Source organism: Chionomys nivalis, chromosome 6, assembly GCF_950005125.1.
Source record: "Chionomys nivalis chromosome 6, mChiNiv1.1, whole genome shotgun sequence".
NCBI lineage: Eukaryota > Metazoa > Chordata > Mammalia > Rodentia > Cricetidae > Chionomys > Chionomys nivalis.
In genome coordinates, this window is record NC_080091.1 from 77874518 (window position 1) to 77896373 (window position 21856).

Genomic DNA, 21856 nt, shown 5'->3' on the forward strand with positions numbered 1-21856 from the left:
TCCTCTCCCCTTACCCTCCAGAATCCTGGGGTTGCAGCTTGTGCCAGCAAAATTTTTGTCTCAAAAGCTTTTTAGAAACTAACCCCAAAAAACTTCTAGGCTTGCTTTTTATTTATTTGAAAATATATGTCTTACAGTTGCTGTGGCCGCTCACACTTAGACTCTGGAAGCTGGAGCAATAAGATAGCCTCAAATTTGAGGCTAGCTTGTGCTACAGAGTGAGACTCCCTGTATTCCACTGTTTCTGTGTTCCTTAAAAAACATGTTTTTTTTTTTTTTTTTGTTTTGTTTTGTTTTGTTTTTTCCTTTTCTTTTCCCTCCAAGACAAGGTTTCTCTAGTTACAACTGTCCTGGGACTTGCTCTATATACCAGGCTAGACTTGAACTCAGAGATTCATCTCCTTCTGCCTCCCCAGTGCTGGGATTAAAGGTGTGTGCCACCACTGTCTGGCTTTTATTTATTTACATGTGTATGTGTGTGTGTGGCAGCTTACTGAATCCAGGAGAGGGCATTGAAGAAAAGGTGTTGTGAGCCACCATGTAAGTGCTAGGAATGGAACCCAGGTCCTCTGTAAGATGGGTGCGTGCTCTTAAGTACTGAGCCATCTTTCCAGATCCAAATTTATATATACATTTATATATCTGGAGACAGTGGAGTTTGAACCTAGGATCTTGTACATGTTAGGCAAGAGTTCCACTGCTGAGCTTCACATATTCCAGTCCTCATTTCTATAATCAGTTGCATATATAATGAATACAGTACCTGTTTGCAGGTACAGTAGTGGGGGAAATCTACTGATTTAAGAGGTTATTTTTATTTATTTATTTTTTTATTAATTAAGATAGGGTTCACATATCTCACAGGCTGTCTTCAAACTTAAATAGTTAAAGGTGACTTTGAATTTCTGATCCTTTTGCCTTTGTTTTTCAAGTGCTCTGACTACCAGTATGTAGCACTCTGTCCCCTTTATAAGGTACTGGAGATTGAATTGAGTGGTAGACGGCATGCTAGCTAAATTTGCTACCAAATGAGCTATATCCTCTAGGGAAAACTTTACAATTCTTTTAAAATTATATTTTACATACGTACACCACGATGTGTGGTGGTCAAAAGACAGTGTTTGGGAGTCTTATCTTTAACCACGTGGGAGGTGCTCGCCATTTATCCACTGTCCCATGTAGAAAAGCTTTGTAGATACTCATTGGGCATTTAGCTTTTGTAGAATTAGTTTTTGGAGATAAGGTCTCCCTACTAGGCTGGGCTGACCTTGAATTTAGAATTGCTCTTGTGTCTGTTCCCAAGTGCTGGGTTACAGCAGGTGTGCACCACCAGGCCTAGTTTACATATATCCATAATTTTGTTTTGTTTTGTCTTGTTTTGTTTTTCTGAGACAGGGTTTCTCTGTAGCTTTGGAGCCTGTCCTGGAACTAGCTCTTGTAGACTAGGCTGGCCTCGAACTCACAGAGATCCACCTGCCTCTGCCTCCCTAGTGCCGGAATCATATTTTCATAATTTTAAAAACTATCTTGTATCAGTGTTACCTGAGTGATTTGACATTCAGATTCCAAATTTAAGATCCTGCTTCCTACTTTAAGAGGCTGCTGATGGCTAAGTATAGTTTGTAGTTGCTTTCCACTCAGTAAGGATTTATTTAGTGTACTTGTAATTCTGGGTTCACAACATGAATTAGATACTACCCTAGCCCTCTATGAGGTCATCAGCATCTACTGAGGAAACAGATTCATGCATTTGCTGCTCTTTAGAGAGTATGAGTTAGAGTGTAGTGAATGCTACATGTTGAATCCAGCTGAGTGAACTGCCGTTGGCCCTGTGATATGCCAGTTTCCAGCCCCTTAAAGATTCAAAGAGCAGTTTACTGTCTGCAGTTGGCAATAGATATAATTAAAAGAAGGCTCTATAAGAATTGCAGCAAGTAAGCCGGGCGGTGGTGGCGCACGCCTTTAATCCCAGCACTCGGGAGGCAGAGGCAGGCGGATCTCTGTGAGTTCGAGGTTAGCCTGGTCTCCTGGTCTACAGGAGCTAGTTCCAGGACAGGAACCAAAAGCTACGGAGAAGCCCTGTCTTGAAAACAATAAAAAAAAAAAAAAAAAAAGAATTACAGCAAGTTACATACACCTACTCTGGGGATGCTGACAAAAGACATTTGTTGAGCCTGAGAGGTTTCGGAAAGGCTGTTGGGAGGTAACATCTGAGCTCAGTGCTGAAGCACATTGAGAAATGAGGATGGCAGAAATAACAGCTCACAGAGAAGCTGTAGAAAAGCATCTTAACATCCTGAGTGAAAGGAAGAGGCAGCACAGAGTGGTGGATATGGAGAGCTATAGCAGCTCAGGACTTGGAAATCAAGGGGAAGGTTAGGAAAACCTGTTGGAGGGGTAAGCGGACAACAGCTGGGGCGGGGGTGTGTAGTGTAGGGGTGACATCATTTTTGTCTTCTGGGTGTATTTGCAAGGTTGGCTTTATGTTGACAGGTAGCAGGAAGATTGTTCAGTAGACTAGGTGAGAAATAATTGGGGCCTGGATTACAGCAGTTTTGTATTGATAGAATACATTCTGAGAAATATTGAGAAAGTAGCTTTTAAAAAAATTTAAAATTTTATTTTTATTTGTGTGTACCTACCTGTGGAGGTCAGAAGATAGGGCCAGGTTCTCTGGTGCTAGGGTCATAGGTAGCCTTGAGCCCTGTGATGTGGGTGCCTAGAATTGTATGTCAAATGTATGCTATCTCTGCTAAAATGAAGAGTTTTTAAGGTATAGATGTAAACAAGATCATCCAAGAAAAGATTAAAGACAAAGATGCTCAATGGATTATAAAAAATAGAACTTTGCTGGATGGTGGTGGCGCACGCCTTTAATCCCAACACTGGGGAAGCAGAGGTAGGCGGATCTCTGTGAGTTCGAGGTTAGCCTGGTCTACAAGAGCTAGTTCCAGGACAGGCTTCAAAGATACACAGAGAAACCCTGTCTCGAAAAAACAAAAAAAGAATTTTGCCTCACTGTGACAGTTTAATTATGGGTTTACTCAGATTTTAAAGATTTGCTCTTGTGTTTTCTAGGTGTTGAACCGCCTGACCTTTGCGTCCACTCTTTCTCATCTGCGTCGGTTAAATTCTCCGATTGGTAGAGACGGCAAGCTAGCGAAGCCAAGACAGCTGCATAATACGTTGTGGGGAATGGTGTGTCCTGCTGAGACCCCAGAGGTAATCCATTATGGGTAATGCTCAGTTTTAAAGTTTGCTAAGGAAGACAGTAGCCTGATGGCGGCCAGGAGACATTTCTTTAGTGGTGTAGCCACAGGTAAAGTGCACGTGAGCACACGGGTCTGTAAGCAGCCCCAATGGAGCTCATTGGGCACCCAAAACAAAAAGACAAGTCGTTTTCTCGTTGGAAAGAAGAGGGGACTAGTAGTGAGAGGGAGGCAAGAGAGGAGGAACGGGATTGAATATGATAGAATACGCTGTGTAGTGGCTGAAGAGACGGCTCAAGATTAAGAGCTCACACTGCTCTTGCAGAGGATTCGAATTTGGTTCCCAGCACCCATGTCGGGCAGCTCACAACTGCCTGCTCCAGGTGATCTACATTCTCTTCTGGCCATGTGGGCCTTAAACTCATGTGCACACTTACAACCCTGAATTAAAAATAAAGATCTTTTAAAAATGTAGATCTTTTATATATATGAAAATGTCATAATGAAATGTGTAATTGATGCATGGTAAGAAACATTTTTTAAAATTAATTGAATGTCATAATCACCTCAAATTTTTTATTTAATTACGCATCATGGTTTAAAAATCAAGATTTTTTTTTTTGTAATCTTTTTCTTAGAAAGTTGAGTGTATACCTGAAGCCAAATTGAAAGTAAAATGTTTGTAGAAAACAGTTTGTATAGGCATCTAAAACTGATGTTAATAGTTATGTGGCTTATTCCTTAGGGCCATGCTGTGGGACTTGTGAAGAATTTAGCCCTGATGGCTTATATTTCAGTTGGCTCTCAACCTTCTCCAATTTTGGAATTCTTAGAAGAATGGAGCATGGAAAATTTAGAAGAAATTTCTCCTGCAGCTATTGCCGAGTGTGTATAGATGAGTTTTCTCTTTAAACTGTGCTAACTGTTAAGTTGTATTTAGTACAGAACTGCTAAATATAGAGTGCTTTTGCTTTGTCATTTAGTGCAACTAAGATTTTTGTTAATGGCTGCTGGGTTGGAATCCATAAAGATCCTGAACAACTCATGAACACTCTAAGGAAGTTACGGCGTCAGATGGACATCATTGTATCTGAAGTAAGGATCTCCTTTTTCTCTCTTTACAGTGTTGATTGACAATTGAGCCCATGGCCTTGCTTAATATAGGCAAGTGCTCTTTCCACTGAGCTATGTCTCCAGTTTGAAGTGAGTTTGTAACTGGCTAAAAGGGTGTGCTGTATAGATCTGTAGAGATGACACAGGATCAGTAAAAACTCTTATTGGCAACTCCCCTGAACTGAACTTCCGTGATTGTCAGTACATTATCTGTAGGCTGATGTTAAGACATTGCCTGCCTTTTATTATCTTTATTTTAAAGACTTATCTTTAACGAAAAGCTTGTCTGTCTGTCTCTGTCTCTCTCTGTCTTTATCTGTCTTGTGTGTGTGCATGTACACATGTGGGTATGTACATGGAGTGCATATGGAAGTCTGAGAACAACTGTGGGGTCAGTTTTCTTGTTTGTCAAGTGAGTTCTGGGGACTGAACCCAGGTCATTAGACTTTGGAGTAAGCACATTGGCCTTGCTTTCACTTTTTTAATAGTAATTTTATGGGGAATATGACCCAGTTTTCAATTAACTTTTGGGCAATTAACTTATTCTAGTCACTGATTTTTGTTTTTGCTAGATAGGGTTCCTCTGTGTAGCCCTGACTGTCCTAGAAGTAGCCCTGTAGATCTGCCTGCCTCTGAGTGCTGGGATTAAAGGTGTGTGCCACCACCATCTGCCTTGACTTCTAAGATTATATGTTAATTAGAGTTAGGTAATCTACTGGAAATAGAGTTTGTTTTTTGACTTCTTTACATATAAGCACTTCAGTTTCTATAGTGCTATTAATAATTCATAAATCTTATATTCCATATTTTCTCAAAATATTTTGTATTTTCTTGGGAGTATAGACTGGCATCATCCAGTAGAAATATAGTGTGAGCGACATACACAATTAAAATTTTTCAATAGTTACATTAAAAAAGTAAAGCTGAAATAAATGAAATCATTTTAACATTATGTTTTATTTGACTGATATATCCAAAATGTTGCCCTTCAAACATTGTCAATATAAAATTGCTAGTGTAATGTTTTGCATTTTAAAATATATTAGTATCTTTTGAGTCTGTAAAATTTATTCTTGTAGCATATTTCAATTCAGAATGCTCGTATTTCAAATACTCAAACTCTCTGGGTGGATTTTGAGCCATTTCTCTGCTAGATGAGGAAGTCAGGCTTTGGAATAAATCGGTCTCGCTGAACATAACGGACAATGAGGACTACTGAGAACTGAAGAACAATGGCAATGGGTTCTTGATCCTATTGCACGTAATGGCTTTGTGGGAGCCCAGGTAGTTTGGATGCTTACCTTAATAGACCTGGATGGAGGTGGGTGGTCCTTGGACCTCCCACAGGGCAGGGAAACCTGCTTGCTGTTTGGGCTGAGGAGGGGGGTAAGACTTGATTGGGGGAGGGGGGGAATGGAAGGTGGTGGCGGGGAAGAGGCAGAAATCTTTAATAATTAAATAAATTAATTAATAAAAAAAATTTAAAGCAAAAAAAAAAAAAAGAAAGTATGGTTAACACAGAGCAGTAATAGCTGGGTATGATGTGCCTGCCTTTAATCCCGGTATTCTGAAGGCAGAGGATCTCTGTTTAAGGCCAGCCTGCTCTGTATAAAGGGTTCCTTGGAAATACATGTAATGAGTAAAGTACTAAAATAAGGGTTGAGACTGTAGCTCATTGGCAGAACATTTGCCTAGCATATTCCAGGCCCTAGGCTCATTCTCTAGTATAAGTGAAATTATCCCGCGCGCTAGTGAGAACAAAGCATGCAACAAACCCACTTACGAGTTTATTAGAGACAGGTGAACAGGCCTGGGGAAGTCAGTGCACAGAAAAAGAGCTTGAAGATGGCGCCTTCAGCTTTTAAAGGCTGCCTGGGGCAGATGACTGGAGCTCACGGGCTTATGTAACTGCAGCTTTGTCATATGCAGATGACTGAGCTCATGCATGCTGGTGTGGCTAAGTATTTTGCCTGAGTGCTTGTCTGCACATGTGTGGCCCTGGAACCCGGAAGTGCCAGCCATCGCTTTGTGGCTGTAATCATAACATTAAGAACAAAACAAAACAAAAGACCCCAAGTAAACAAATCAAAAATAAGAAATTTTTACATATGTCATTTTACACTGACTTGTGTACCCTTCCAGATTTATTCAGCTGAATAATTAGGGTTATATATTTTTTCACTCATGAGTTTTATAATTATGGCTTTTTAAAACATCGATTATCAGTGGTAATGAAGAATTATCTATTCTGTTTGATACTTGGTTCACCTCAAATTTAGTAGTTTTATTTATTTTACTTCTGTTATTAAATTTTTTGTTTTGCATGTGTATAGTGTTGAAGAGCAAACCTAGGGCCTCACACATGCTGAGGCAAGCTCTCCACCACTGAGCTGTGAAGCTGTGTGTGTCCTCAGCTGTTGGGATAATTGTTGGGGGTGGGGGAAGCAGCCTCAACAAAATACCTTTCTCCAGAGTGGAGGCGTAGGAATTTAGAAATAAAGTAAAGAATATGAAGACGCGAATGAAAATAATAAAACGCAGAAACATAGAATAGTATCAGGAGGATTCAGTGAATACTGAAAATTCGCCTGTGTTTAATTTTTCAACAGTTTAATATACCCCTGACCCCAAGAGGTAGGAATAAAACAAAAGACTGCATTAACATACCAGTTGAAAGTCACAGGCTACAACCTAGACTCATACCCTAGACCGAACACTCTGTAGCAAACCACTGGGTGGAATCCCAAGTTATTTTCATAAAGGGAACTAGAATTTAGTTGGATCCTTAGACTTTTGTTTTAGGCCAGAACCAACTACTTCCCATTCTAGGAACACCTGTTGACAATAGCCTTGAGAGAGCAGAACTCTTTGATTTACAACTAGGTGGGAGCTTGCTTTGAGGTAGAATGACAGACAACCTAGAATGAACTAGAATCAAGTCCCAAACTCTCTGACCTTTGGCCTCCACAGATAATCTTTTTGTACGCTGTGTCCTTCCTCACCTGCCTAAGGCATGTTCTGATTATTTTAATTAAGAGCCGAATGGCCAATAGCTAGGCAAGAAGATAGGTAGAACTTTGGGGCAGAGATAGGAATGCTGGGAAAGACTCTGAGGCTGGAGGATTTGCCAGCCTAACTTGGCAGAAATCAGACTTAATGGTACCAAAGAAAGAGCTAGTGATGTAAAAAAAAAGATCTGTTATACTCAGCCTTTTATTTTACAAGTATGAATGAATGTTTGCTTTCATGTATGTATGTCCTCCACATGTGTGCCTGGTGCCTGTGGAGGCCAGATGGGTGCAAGATCCTTTAGACCTGGAATGACAGATGTTGTCAGTCACCATTGGGTCCTCTCCAATAGCAGGAAGTGATCTTAACTAGCTCAGCATTTCCAACTCCTTATTTTGGAGATGGAGTCTTACTCATTTGCCCATGCTGGTGTTAGACTTCTAGGAGCAAGTGAGCCTCCCCACTCACCTTCCTGAGTGATGTGCTATAGGTGAACCCATTGGGCCCAGGTAGCTGTATTTTTTTGCTGAGCTGTAATCATAGAAAGAAGTGAAAGTTCATGAGATTGTTTTGTCTTTTATATCTAGGTTTCTATGATTAGAGATATTCGAGAACGGGAGATTCGGATCTATACAGATGCAGGCCGTATCTGTAGACCACTTTTGATTGTGGAAAAACAAAAACTGCTTTTGAAGAAGAGACACATTGACCAGTTGAAAGAGAGAGAATATAACAACTACAGGTAAGTTTGTGAAGTGAGGTGAAAAGTAGACCATTGAGTGCTTTTTAGTTTAACCACAAGGTTGCACAGCCGTTCACAATACTTCAGTGTCCTAGGAGAACCTTTCATCAGCAGTTGTGCTCATTTTTCCAATTTTTTGTTATTAATTGTACAGTGGGCTTACTGGAGTTGAGTTGAAGTGTGAAAACGTTTTGATATGTTAAAATTTAATGAGAAATACTTGTGTAATGCAGTACGTAGTACATATGAATAATCTATTTTTTGGGGAACATTGTTGCTATATAGGCCAGGCTGACCTGGAACAGATAGTGAATTCTGATCGTTCTGCCTCAACTTCCTGAGTATGGGGAGTGTAGTGATCTGTCCTGTCCCTTTAAGAGACAAGCTCTACCCACTCCCTCCCCCTGCCCAGGCAAGCTGATCTTCAGCTTCCAGCCTGAGTCTTTCTTTTCTGTCTCTCTCTCCCTAAGAGGCAGCTTCTGCCTCTTTCCCCCCACTTCTCCCCTTCCCTTCCATAACCCACTAAATAAATACCCACTTTCTCTGCATAACATGCCTATCTGTCTCTCACCCACCACAGCTGAGGTTCCTTGTGGGACTGGCTACCCCACTGAGGTCTCTCACCGGCCATGGGGCTCCCTCCTGCCTGGGATCCGCTGCCCCTCGTGGCCCGCTGCCCTCCGCAGTCACTCAGGGAACGATGCCATTTTATTTTTACCATAACAGGGAGTATAGATAGTAAGCTACCATTCCTTTCATAAATAAGAAATATAATAAAAAGGTAAACCTTCTTTCAAATTTTACTTTTAATAGTATTATAAGTCTATATATTGTAAAATAACATGTATAATTAAAAAAAGTGAACACTCTCAATTTCTACTTGCCAATTTTGCCATAGTTTTTTTATATTGTCCTTTTCACAAACACGTAGGAGTAATGGGTGGATATATATTCCACCAGACCTCATTCTCTGTAATATTTACTTCCCACCCCACTGCTCAAGTACAGATCTTTCAAACAAAGTAAATAGGTACAGTTTAACTGTGTATGGTGTTGTGTAGTCTTTTTTTTTTTTGTCGCTAGCATATATCTCTGTTTGAATTTTTCTCATATTAGTACAAACACAAGTAGGAGTAGTTTTTAATTAGTAGACTTTGTTTTAAAGTGTTTGAGGAAATTGAGTGAATTGTTTTCAGTTGGCAGGATCTGGTGGCCAGTGGGGTGGTAGAATATATTGATACCCTGGAAGAAGAAACCGTGATGCTTGCAATGACTCCAGATGATTTACAAGAGAAAGAAGTAGCTTATTGTTCCACGTACACCCACTGTGAGATTCACCCATCAATGATTCTCGGCGTCTGTGCGTCTATTATTCCTTTCCCTGATCACAACCAGGTTGGTCGCGCTTCTGTCCTGATTTGCAAGGAATTGGGGAAGTAATAAGTTTAGGAATTCGTGTGAAATCTTGCTGAAGGTGTGAGTTCCTACAGAGTCAGCAGTTGACGTGTGTATTAGCTGCTTTTCTGTTCCTGTGCTAAAATCCCATGACCAGAGGCAGCTTGAGGAAGAGTTTATTTTGGGTTCTGCTGCCAGAGAGCAAAAGGGTTCTTGTTGGAGGAGCAGAGGCAGAGGAACAGGAAACTGAGAGCTTACATCCTTATCCAAAAGTGTGGATTAGAGCACAATGTGGGCCTAGCATGTGGCTTTGAAATGTCAAAGCTGGTTCCCAGTGATTCCTCTCAAAGCTGAACTTCCCCAGACAGCACCCTCAACTGGGAACCAGCGTTCAATGCCTGAGACTGTGGGGCCTTTCCCACTCAGACCACAGTTGCTTGCTCTTGCTTTGTTGAGTGGTTCTTATCTGTCTTTGAGAGAAAAAGAAACTTTTTAACCAATTATTTTTCTGATTTATTATTTTTTGTTATTATTAAATTCTCATTGTCTTTTTTTTTGTTGTTGTTGTTTTGTTTCTACCATTAGTCTCCTAGAAACACATATCAGTCTGCTATGGGCAAGCAGGCTATGGGAGTTTATATCACCAACTTCCATGTTCGGATGGACACCCTGGCCCATGTCCTCTATTATCCCCAGAAACCACTCGTGACTACGCGTTCTATGGAATATCTACGCTTTAGAGAGCTACCAGCAGGTGTGTTCAGTTTGCTTTGGTTTTAAAGGTTTTCCTGTGCTCAAGACACTTCAAGGGAAAGTGTTCGGGAAGATTAAGATTTCATGCCACAGCTGGGCTGTGGTGGTGCACGCCTGTAATCCCAGCACTCGAGAGGCAGAGGCAGGTGGATCTCTGAGTTCGAGGCCAGCCTGGTCTACAGAGTGAGTTCCAGAACACCCAAAGCTGCACAGAGAAACACTTCTTGGGGGAAAAAAAAGTTTATTAGCTATCATATTTCTTTCTTTAAGAACTCTGCTTAGCTTCTTTTCTTGACGTTTAGTTGTTTTAGATTAGAGTCTAATCCTCTGTGGGGTGTGTAGCTGCAAAGATTGTCCCTCTCTGTGTAAGCTGCTTCATTTCTTTGTTTGATTGGCAGTTCCCTTTGCAGGGAATTACTGGCTATATTTCCTGAGTGATCAGAATCCTATTCAGAAAGCCATCCTGTGCTGATATGATATGACATTCCCCTGAAACAGTTTCTGAGTTTGAGGAACTTACGTTGAGGTCCTTGAATCATTTGAAGATTTACTTAATGTGTCTTGCCTGCATGTATGTCTGTGCACCATATCCATGCAGTATCCACAGAGGCAGGAAGAAGGGTCAGGTCCTTGGTACAGGGATTACAGATGGTTGTTAGCTGGACATCAGTCAGACAATTGGGAAGCAGAGGCAAGCAGATCTCATGCAGTTTGAGGCCAGCCTAGTTTACAGATTGAGTACCAGGTTAGTCAGGTTTATAAAGTGAACCCTGTCTTAAAAAACAAACAGAATCCCCCCTCCCAAATTAGATAGCTGTAGTTGTGTGTGCTCTGTCCTTCCAGTGATCTGTGTGTCTGAGTTTTTGCCGCTTCTGTTACTTTGGCTTTGAAGTATGCCTTGAAATCAGGCAGTACTTCTTATGCTCTGATTGCTCTGTCTGTTTGGGGTCTTTTGTGCTTTCAAATGAATGATGAGATTGCTTTTCCTGGGTCTGTGAAGAATGCCCCTGGGAATTTTGTTGGTAAGGCACTGACTGTGTAGCTTTCCCTTGGTAGGGTGGCCATTTCCACAGTATTAATTCTTTGGTCCATGGTCCTATAAGGTCTGGTGTTTTCCTCAGTTTCAACACTTTTTAGTACTTTAATTTACTGTGCTGTGTTAACACTTTTTCTTTTCTTTTCTAGAAAAGTCTCTTGTAGACCAGGCTGGCTCACTATGTAGCATAGACTGATTTTCCTACTTATGCCTTCTGAGTGCTGGGACTACAACTATGGGCCACCATTCCTGGCTTCTAATTTTTTTTTTTACAATATCATTCTCTTGTTACTTATCATACTGTGTGTGGGTGCCACATCATGCTATGCGTATAGATTATAGGAGAGTTTTGTGGGGTCAGTTCCTCCCCTTTTACTTAGGTTCCAGGATCAGACTCGGGTTGCCAGGCTTGCACAGCCAGTGCCTTTATCCTTTGAGCCATATGCTGACCTTCTTTCTTTTTTCCTGTTCCCTTCCTTCTCTTCTTCCTACTCTCTCCATCTCCCCCTCTCCTCCTTCCCTATACTCTTTAAAGATGGGATAGATGGTCTTATGTTATATAGGCTGTTCTCAAATTCCTGAATTTCAGTGATCCTCCTGCCTCAGCCTCCCCCTGAATGTACTAAGAATTAATTGTGGCTGGAAAGACCGCAGCAGTCTGTGGTGAAGTAGGAGAGATCAGCAGGGTAAGACCAGTTTCATATTTAAAACTAGAATTTAGAGCTGGGCAGTGGTAGGCGCACGTCTTTAATCCTAGCACTTGGGAGGCAGAGGCAGGTGGATCTCTGGGAGTTTGAGGCCAGCCTGGTCTACAAGAGCTAGTGCCAGGACAGGCTCCAAAGCTACAGAGACACCTTGTCTTGAAAAACAAAAAACAAAACAAAATAAAAAACAAAAACAGCAACTAGAAATTAGGAGGCAAGGTTCTCAGGCTTGAGTTCTTTGCTTATACACTTGAGAGTCACACATAAGTACCTTTGATCCATGAGAGTAATACTTGTTTTGTGTAAGGCTCAGAGTTCCTGTGAGGATCGAGGAAGCACTCTGACTACAAACCGACTTAGATGTAGAACTACTGATAGTAAGGATGGAGTCACTGGGAGTGACAGTTTCACTAGCAGAGGTTCAGGGAGGAATCGACAATTTCCATGATAGAAACATTCAAGCATTTGTGACAAATACGATTGAAGAAAATGGATTTCAAATAAAGGATGGATTTCCCTGCCACCCAGATGGTCCCTTAATGTGTGTTATTCCACGTACTGCAGGAATCAACTCAATTGTGGCTATTGCTTCATACACGGGCTATAATCAAGAAGACTCCGTTATCATGAATCGTTCAGCTGTTGATCGAGGCTTTTTCAGGTCAGCTTTTGGTAAAATTTGTGGAAACACAGATATAGTGAAAATAGATTTTTTAAAACAGTTTTTAAAGAATGGGCTTGACTGTTCTAATCCAAAGGCAGAAGACCTGGTTGGTGTTACACAGCTCCATACAGTGGTTCTTGTGTCTCTGGTTTTCAGATGTGATATTTTAAATGTTTTTCTGTTGTAAGCAAATATATTTGCATTAGATAATGCAGAAACATCTAAGGAAGAAATAAAATAAACCTTAGAATTCCAAAATAACTCATAAAATTATGGTGCATTTTCTTTATATTTGTGTTTGTTCACTATACAGTTGTAGTTATTTGTTTGTTCACTATATAGTTCAGGCTGGCCTTGAACTCACTATGTAGTCCAGGATGGCTTTGACGTCATGGCAATCCTTTTGCCTCTGTCTTCTGAGTATTGGGATTACAAAGTGCCCTACCACATTTGACTTCCTAGTTTTCTCTGTTTTACTGATGCAAAGATTCATCTTAAATATGTAGCATACGAAGGTTGCTTGAAACACAGGGAATTTAAGAAGAGAAAATTTTCCCCTTGTGTAATTTTATAGGCTAGCACTAGGACTAAAGCGTGGACTTTTATGGCTTCATATAAAAATGCCTCAGTGGAGATACCTGCGCAGACCTGGGCTGGGCATTGCTCAGTCCTGTTATGAGAGGACCTCTGCCTCTGGGAGCTGGACTTCCCTGAGTCCTCCTGACCTCCCCTGTGATGACAGGTGTTTACAGTTGTCAGTCAGATGCTCCATGGAAAGCCCATTTAGGACTGAACCTTGACCCTAGTACATAGTGACTTTTGTCCCTGCTCTTTGGTTCAGATTGTCTCCCAAATATCAGTTAAGCCAAATACCGTTGCTGTAATCTAAGCCCATTACTAAAAGAAAATAGAAATCATCTTTGGAACTCTTGTTTTTAGGTCTGTTTTCTACCGATCATACAAAGAACAGGAGTCTAAAAAAGGATTTGATCAAGAAGAAGTGTTTGAGAAGCCGACCCGTGAAACATGCCAGGGTAAGAGACACCGACATCAAACTGTGATGCTTACAGTTGATTTGCTGTAAACGCCTGTGCAGTGTGGCCAGGCTGTGCTACTATCCCACTGTAATGCGGGAGTGAGTATCCTGCCGTTCTCTTAGAGCTCAGGCTTCAGAGCATTCTTGCTTCAGATATTTCCTCCCTATAGTCTGTGGGTAAGATGGGTTAGGAAAACGAGAGGCTGTGTGGTTTAGGGCTACGCCTCCAGCTGCGTCTCTCTGTGCTATTTGTTCCTATTCCTCAGTGTCTCCTGAACTGTGGTGCAGGCTTGTGGGATTTACCAGCTAAATATTGCTAAACATTTAGAAATGGTGAAAAGCTATCTAGCGGTTCTTGTTTCTTCTTGCCCCCAAGGTATTTAAAAGCTATTCTCAGGGGACTGATAGGATGCCCTAGGAAAATGGGTTGTCTGCCACAGTTTGACCCCTGATAGTATTGTGGGAAGGTATAGTGTGTTTTCTTTCCTTAAATTCTTCCTTTTACTGATACAAATTGGGTGTTTCTGTGTAGCCATAAGTGGGTGTTCGGTGGAATTAAGATGCACAACTCAGCTGGGCAGTGGTGGCACCTACCTTTGATCTCAGCGTTTGGTAGGCAGAGGCAGGTGGATCACTTAAGTTCGAGGCCAGCCTGGTCTACAGTGTGAATTTCAGCACTTTTACACAGAGAAACCTTGTCTGGGGCGGAGGGAGGTGGGAGCACAACTAATGATTTCTGGGAGAATATGTAAAGGACACAAATTTTCTCTTATGTAACAATGGCTATACATTTAAGAAAACCTCCAGGAAATGTGTCTCTGAAATCTGGCTTTGCACTGCTCAGTTTGTTTGTTTTTCTTTTTCAGTAGATTTATTTCTTCTTCTTCTTCTTCTTCTTCTTCTTCTTCTTCTTCTTCTTCTTCTTCTTCTTCTTCTTCTTCTTCTTCTTCTTCTTCCTCTTCCTCCTCCTCCTCCTCCTCCTCTTCCTCTTCCTCTTCTTCCTCCTCCTCCTCTTCCTCTTTTTGTTTTGGTTTTTCGAGACAGAGTTGCTCTGTAGCTTTGGAGCCTGCCGTGGAACTAGCTCTTGTAGACCAGGCTGGGCCTCGAACTCACAGAGATCCCCCTTCCTCTGTCTCTCAAGTGTTAGGATTAAAGGCGTGTACCACCACTGCCTGGCTGCTGCTGCTTATTTTAATTATTTTTATTTTCTGTGTATGTTTTTTTTTTTTATTTTGTTTTTTGAGACAGGGTTTCTCTGTGCCTGGCTGTCCTGAAACTCTCCGTGCTCCACCACTGCCTGGCTGTGTATGAGTGTTTTGCTTGCATGTGTGACTAATAACTATGGAAGCCAGAAGAGGGCATCCAACTAGAGTTACAGACACTTAGGTGCTACTATGTGGGTGCTGGGAATCTATCTTTGGTCATCTGGAGGAGCAGCCAGTGACCTAAACTGCTGATCCATCACTACAGACGCATTCCCTCCCCATCGTCACATTGAAATAAGGATTTTGCTATGTAGTCTTTGCTGACCTTGAACTCATAGTGATCTGTCTGCTTCAGCCTCTGAGTGCTGGGATTAAGGGCATGTGCTACCATGCCCAGATGTAGTAGATTTTTGTTGTTGTTGTTGTTTTTAATTTTGGTATCAGAGTGCAGAAGTTTATAGTGTTTGTAATAAGGACAGTAATGAACAGAATTTGTGGCATTAACAATTTCCTGTGAATTATCACTGATTTGGAACATAGTTATGTATGTGGTTTTTTCATGCTTGTTGGGGGAATTATGTGGCATTTTAGATACTTTTCTTTAGTGTCATTTAAGAAAAGTCCTTGTCTGTTTCCTCACAGGTATGAGGCATGCCATATACGACAAGTTGGATGATGATGGTTTGATAGCTCCAGGGGTTCGTGTATCAGGAGATGATGTTATCATAGGCAAAACAGTCACCCTGCCTGAGAATGAGGATGAACTGGAGAGCACCAACCGACGGTACACCAAGAGAGACTGTAGTACTTTCCTCAGAACGAGTGAGACAGGCATTGTGGACCAGGTTATGGTAACTCTCAACCAGGAAGGATATAAATTTTGTAAAATAAGGGTGAGTATAGCTTTATTCATGTAGATTGTTTTAGAAAGTAATTGCATTTCAGGTTCTAACCTATTCTTGTGTGTAATCAGGTACGCTCCGTTAGAATTCCACAGATTGGAGATAAATTCGCTAGCCGACACGGTCAGAAAGGCACTTGTGGTATTCAGTATAGACAAGAGGTAGGTGCCTTTGATCTTTCTCAGGCCTAGCCCAGAGTTGTATTGAAAATTAATTAAAATTTTCTGTAACTTGATTTTTTTTTTAAATTTTGGTGTTTGTTAACCTACCATGTTGAAGAGAATAAGACACAGAGTCAGTTGAGCAAGTGTGAGCTCTAGCTATGTCTCTGAGCGATTCCAGTATCTTTAAGTCTCTTAAAATTTTCTTTGTAGGATATGCCTTTCACCTGTGAAGGCATCACTCCTGATATCATCATAAACCCCCATGCCATTCCCTCTCGGATGACCATTGGTCACTTGATTGAATGTCTTCAAGGGAAGGTAAGATTTTATCTTCAAAAACAATAGGTTCTAAGTTGATGTTTCTTTCAGCATGGTCATCATTTCTCTGATATTTGAGCCAAGATACTCTGTTAAAATATAATGTATTTTCATGCTTTCAGATTGGTTATTATCCTATCTTTTCTTTTCTTTTTTTTTTTGGTTTTTCGAGACAGGGTTTCTCTGTGGCTTTGGAGCCTGTCCTGGAACTAGCTCTGTAGACCAGGCTGGTCTCGAACTCACAGAGATCCGCCTGCCTCTGCCTCCCGAGTGCTGGGATTAAAGGTGTGCGCCACCACCGCCTGGCTTTATCCTATCTTTTCATCCTTAATTATTTTTAAGAAATTTTGTGTTTGGGGGCGGGTTAGGGAGATGACTCAGTGGGTGAGAGCATTTGCTATGTAAACATGAGGATCCAAGTTCATTCATGTAAAAAGCCATACCAGGGGCTGGTAAAATGGCTCAGCAAGTAAGGGTGAGTGTTACAAAGCATGAAAACTTGAGTTCAGACCCGAACTCACATGATGGAAGGACAGAACTGATTCTTACAAGTTGACCTCTGATCTCTGCATAAATAGATTAAATACATAAGTAACCACAGTGGGGGAGCTATAACTCCAGTGCTTTGATGTGTATGGAGACAGGAGAATCACTATAGCTTGTTGGTCATGAGTCCAGCTTCAAGTTCAGTGAATGAGACTTTCTCAGCAGAATAGGAAGAATGCTGGACCAAGAAACCTCATGTCTTAGTTGTCTCTGTTGCCAAGATAAATAAAGCATCATGACTAAAAACAACTTGAAGAAGAAAGGGTGTTTTAGGGTTTCTGTTGCTGTGAATAGATACCATGACCGTGGCAACACTTATAAAGGAAAACATTTATTTGGGTGGCTTGCGTACAGTTTCAGAGGTTTAGTCCATTATCATCATGACAGGGAGCGTAGTGGTGTGCATAGACATGGTGCTGGAGAAGGAGCTGAGTCTGCATCTTGAGCCACAAGCAACAGGAAGTGAACTGTGTCACTTCACTGAGTGTAGCTTGAGCATAGGAGACCTCAAAGCCTACCTGCACAGTGAGCGACTCACTTCCTCTATTAAAGCCACACTTCCTAGTAGTGCCTCTCCCTTTGGCTTGCCCAGTTTGTTTTCTGGTATGCCTTAGGACTACTTGTTCATGGATGGTACCATTCCTGGTGGACTGAGCCCTCCCATAGCAATTCCTAATCAAGGTAGTGCTTCACAGGGTAATCTGGAGGCAGTCCCTCAGCTGAGGCCCCCTTTCCCAGGTGACTCTAGCTTGTTTCAGGTTGACAGACTAGCCGACACACCCAGATGTGTGTTCTCTTCCCATACACATATACATGCACTAACACGCTCCATGCATTTGCATATACAAAAATTGCAAAGTTTTGCCAAGTAAGAAGCTTTGCATAAGTACCTTGTGCTAGCTGCCATTGGGACTCAAGACTATTTTTTTTTTCAAGATAGAATACATACAGCTTTTACATACATTTGTAGTAATAGCAGCTAACTCTTTTCTATAAATGAGTTAATTCGTGGATGGTTAGCTCAGTATGGCTTTAGGAATATTAAATTTTTGGTATCAACTGTATATGCATCTTTCAGGGAAAGTTTTTCTGGTTTTGGGTATCTTGTTAAAGTAGAATAGTGGTAGTCTAACACATGAATGTCTGTTTATGACTTTATGTCATAAGCGACTTAATGATATGTCATTTTTTTTTTTTTTTTTCCCCGAGACAGGGTTTCTCTGTGGCTTTGGAGCCTGTCCTGGAACTAGCTCTGTAGACCAGGCTGGTCTCGATCTCACAGAGATCCGCCTGCCTCTGCCTCCCGAGTGCTGGGATTAAAGGCGTGTGCCACCATCGCCCGGCAATGATATGTCATTTTAAGACATTAAGATTTTTCCTTGAGTACATCAGAGGTGTTTGGACTTCTTGGTATCTTAGTAAATGATCCCACATCATCCCATGGTTAAGACTTGTCTTAAAGAGCTTTTAAGCCTTTTTTCTTTTGTGGGGGGAATTACTTTGTTACAGCTATCTTAGGTAAAATATTAATAAAATGAATCTCAGTGTATCACAATTTTTATAATAGGTTTTAATTTTAAAATCTTTTCTTCTATAGGAAATAATTTTATTGTTGAGTATATCTTTATTCGTCTGTAATTTCTCTCACATGCTTTTATTCCGAGGTCTCGGCGAACAAAGGTGAAATTGGTGATGCCACTCCATTTAATGATGCTGTCAACGTGCAGAAGATTTCCAATCTTCTATCTGATTATGGCTACCATCTCAGAGGAAATGAGGTATATTTACTATCACAAAAGCACCTTGTTATGTGTATGTAGCAAGCATGTTTTGTGTGGTGCACTCTGAGCCTTTACATGTACAAGTCATTAGCATGCAGCATGATGAAGTCTCACAAAGTAAACACATCAGTGGGTCTGCATCCCACACTGAGGAAAGAAATTACCCAGAATGTTTATATGCTTTGAAAGTCCCCTTCTGGTCACCACCCCTTCCATCCCAAGATAACTACAGTCTCATTATAGGCTAGCTTAGATTTATGTAAATAGGAGTATAGAGTATATGCATATGCGTTTTTTTTTTTTTTTTTTGGTTTTTCGAGACAGGGTTTCTCTGTGGTTTTTGGAGCCTGTCCTGGAACTAGCTCTTGTAGACCAGGCTGGTCTCGAACTCACAGAGATCCGCCTGCCTCTGCCTCCCAAGTACTGGGATTAAAGGCGTGCGCCACCACCGCCCGGCTGCATATGCGTTTTTGAACTTGTTTAATATTTTTAGTTAAATGCAGAAAAACCTGTGTCTGTTTTAGGTCCTCTACAATGGATTCACTGGTCGAAAAATCACATCACAGATTTTTATTGGCCCCACTTACTACCAGCGTTTGAAGCACATGGTGGATGACAAAATTCATTCTCGAGCTCGGGGACCTATTCAGATCCTTAACAGACAGCCCATGGAGGGCAGATCTCGGTAAGCGAGCTGCGTTGTTTCAGTATGTATTATTTAACTAGCCCTTTCACTTGGGAATGTTAAGCATGTTTAAAAGTAGACAGTGGTTTTCTGCCTGTGTTCTGTCATCTCACTTTAACAGGCACCAGCGTGTGTTGTCTAGTTCTCTGTGCTTATCCCTCCTCCCTCGCACTAGCCTGAGAGCAGGATTCTTTTCCTTCTCTTTCACCCCTAAAGTCAGGACTGAACATTCTAGGCAATGAGCCAGAACCCCGCTTATCTCTGATTATGTTCAGAAAATACCACATACAACTTCCTTTGTAAAGCCTGAGATGTAGCTGTACAAGAGTGGCCATTGAATCTTTATCTCAGGACCCTTAGAGAACGTAGTCTCAAATTTAAAATGTTTATTTAAAAACAATGGTAAACCTATTACATATTAGTATATGCTTAATAAAAATCAGAATGTTTCTTTTTATTCTTTTTTTATTTAAAAAATTTAGTTTTCATTTTACATACCAACCCCAGTTCCCTTTCCCTCCCCTTCTCCTGCTTTCCCCCTTCCCACCCCCGTCTGCTCCTCAGAGGGGGTAAGGCCTTCCTTGGGGAGGCAGCAAAGTCTGGTATAACAAGTTAAGGCAGGACCAAGCTCCTCCCCACTGTATCAAGGCCGAGCAAGGTATCCCACCTTAGGGAATAGGCTAAAAAGTCAGTTCATGCACCTGGGATATGGTCTGGCACCACTGTTGTGGGCCGTCCCCACAACAGATCAAGTCACATGACTGCCACCCACATTCAGAGAGTCTAACTGGGTCTTGTGCAGGTTCCCCAGCTATTAGTCCAGACTCTGTGAGCTCCCACTCAGGTCAGCTGTCTCTGTGGTTTCCCCATCATGATCTTGACCCCCTTGTTCAGATGATCCCTCCTCCCTCTCTGCAGATGAACTCCAGGAGCTCAGCCCATGCTTGGCTGTGGGTCACTGCATCTGCTTCCATCAGTTACTGGATGTAGGTTCTATGATGACAGTTAGGGTAGTCACCAGTCAGATTAAAGGAGAAGACCTGTTCAAATATCCTCTCCACTATTGCTAGGAGTCTTAGCAAAAAATCAGTATATTTCTAAGTAAGCTCAGTTATAAGAGTGACATTGGGTTACGTTTCTTTAGTGAACTAGAAGGTAACTGGATTCTTCTTCTGAATTAGTTCCATTGCAATATTTTGCCTTTCCTTCTCTCTCTCCCCACCTCCCTTCTTGTCTCCCACACCCCATTTCTTCCTTTTGACAGGGTCATGTAGCACAGGCTAGATTCAAACTCTTGTTTCAAAGCTGTGGCTGGATCTTCCTGCTCCACCTCCAAACTTTTGGTATTGTAGGCATGTGCCACCACTCAAGCTCAATATCGTATTTAAGAAAATATTTTTATTACATTTATTTATCTTGTGTGTAGGTGTGTGTAAGCCATGTGGGTGTGGAGGTCAGAGAACAACTTGTAGGAATTTAATTCTCTCCTTTTTACCATGTGGGTCCTGGGGTTGTAGTGATCAGGCTTGGCAGCAAGCGCCCTTACCCACTGAGCCGTCTCTCTGGCCCAGTATTGTATTTTTTCATACTTAAAGTATTTGAGGAAATCTGATGTTACTTAGATAGGTATCTGATTGGAAAAGGGAAGAATATTATTTTTTGATGCTTTATTAAATTGAAAAGAATTGAAAAGCTACTCTAGTTTTTTTTTATCATTATTTTTGAGCCAGTGGAATTCATGGCTTAGCTCAGCCTCCTGAGTGCTGAGATTACAGGGTATGCCATTCTGTCTGACAAGTTGTCAGTTTTTATATTTTATGAGATAATATCCTTTTATATAATCCTGGAGGCCTGATATTCACTATGTAGGCCAGGTTGGCTCTGAATTTATGGCAAACTCTCGCCTCAGCCTCCTAAGTGTGAGGATCACAGGTCTGCACCACTGTGCTTGGGGATTGGTGGTTTTCTTTTTGTCCCGTCCGCCGACCACCCCCCCCCCCCCCCCCCCCCCCCCCCGTCTGTTGCACACGCGCACATGTCTGTGTGCGCCTCCCAAATAGTTTGAGTACTGGCATGAGGAGCACACCAGCTAAATTACAGTTTCTTTTTTTTTTTTTATTGAAAAAAAATGTTTTTCCACTTCCTCCCCGCCTCCCATTTCCCTCCCCCCTCCTCCCGCCCCTCAACAGTTTCTTTTTTAAAAATTACTTTAGAAGCATATGGGAGTTTTGCCTGCATGTGTATATGCATCGTCTGTATGTCTGGTGATAGCAGAGGCCAGATCCTTTGGAACCGCAGCTGCGGGTGATTCTGAGATGGATGTCCGGAGCCGAACCCAGGCCTCTGAAAGAAACCCATATTGCATTTTTTCGGAGTCATCATCTCTCCAGCTCCACCAAATTTCGTTTATTAAAGGGTAGTTTAGTGAAAAATCTGAAGCCTTACCAGTGGATGTTTTTCTGTTTATCTCGTAAAATCATTGGTTTACTGGGTTGTAGGTTAGTGCTAGAGTCTTTGGCTAATGTGCAAGGTTCCGAGTTTAATCCCCAGCATTGCCGCCTCTGCCAAATTGTCACAAGCATCACTTTATAGCA

The 21856-nt window shown here is 41.5% G+C and overlaps 1 protein-coding gene across 1 annotated transcript in view; it reads left to right on the forward strand.

Annotated features, from left to right (window-relative positions):
* Polr2b (RNA polymerase II subunit B) overlaps positions 1-21856 on the forward strand; it is a 41704-nt gene that overhangs the window by 16964 nt on the left and 2884 nt on the right. The window contains exons 11-23 of the mRNA XM_057771327.1: positions 3079-3222; positions 3955-4094; positions 4193-4304; positions 7919-8073; positions 9270-9468; positions 10054-10222; positions 12526-12622; positions 13565-13659; positions 15509-15759; positions 15840-15929; positions 16143-16250; positions 18461-18574; positions 19102-19262. Of these exons, the coding sequence (XP_057627310.1) occupies positions 3079-3222; positions 3955-4094; positions 4193-4304; positions 7919-8073; positions 9270-9468; positions 10054-10222; positions 12526-12622; positions 13565-13659; positions 15509-15759; positions 15840-15929; positions 16143-16250; positions 18461-18574; positions 19102-19262 (1835 nt within the window). The remainder of the gene's footprint in view (positions 1-3078; positions 3223-3954; positions 4095-4192; positions 4305-7918; positions 8074-9269; positions 9469-10053; positions 10223-12525; positions 12623-13564; positions 13660-15508; positions 15760-15839; positions 15930-16142; positions 16251-18460; positions 18575-19101; positions 19263-21856) is intronic.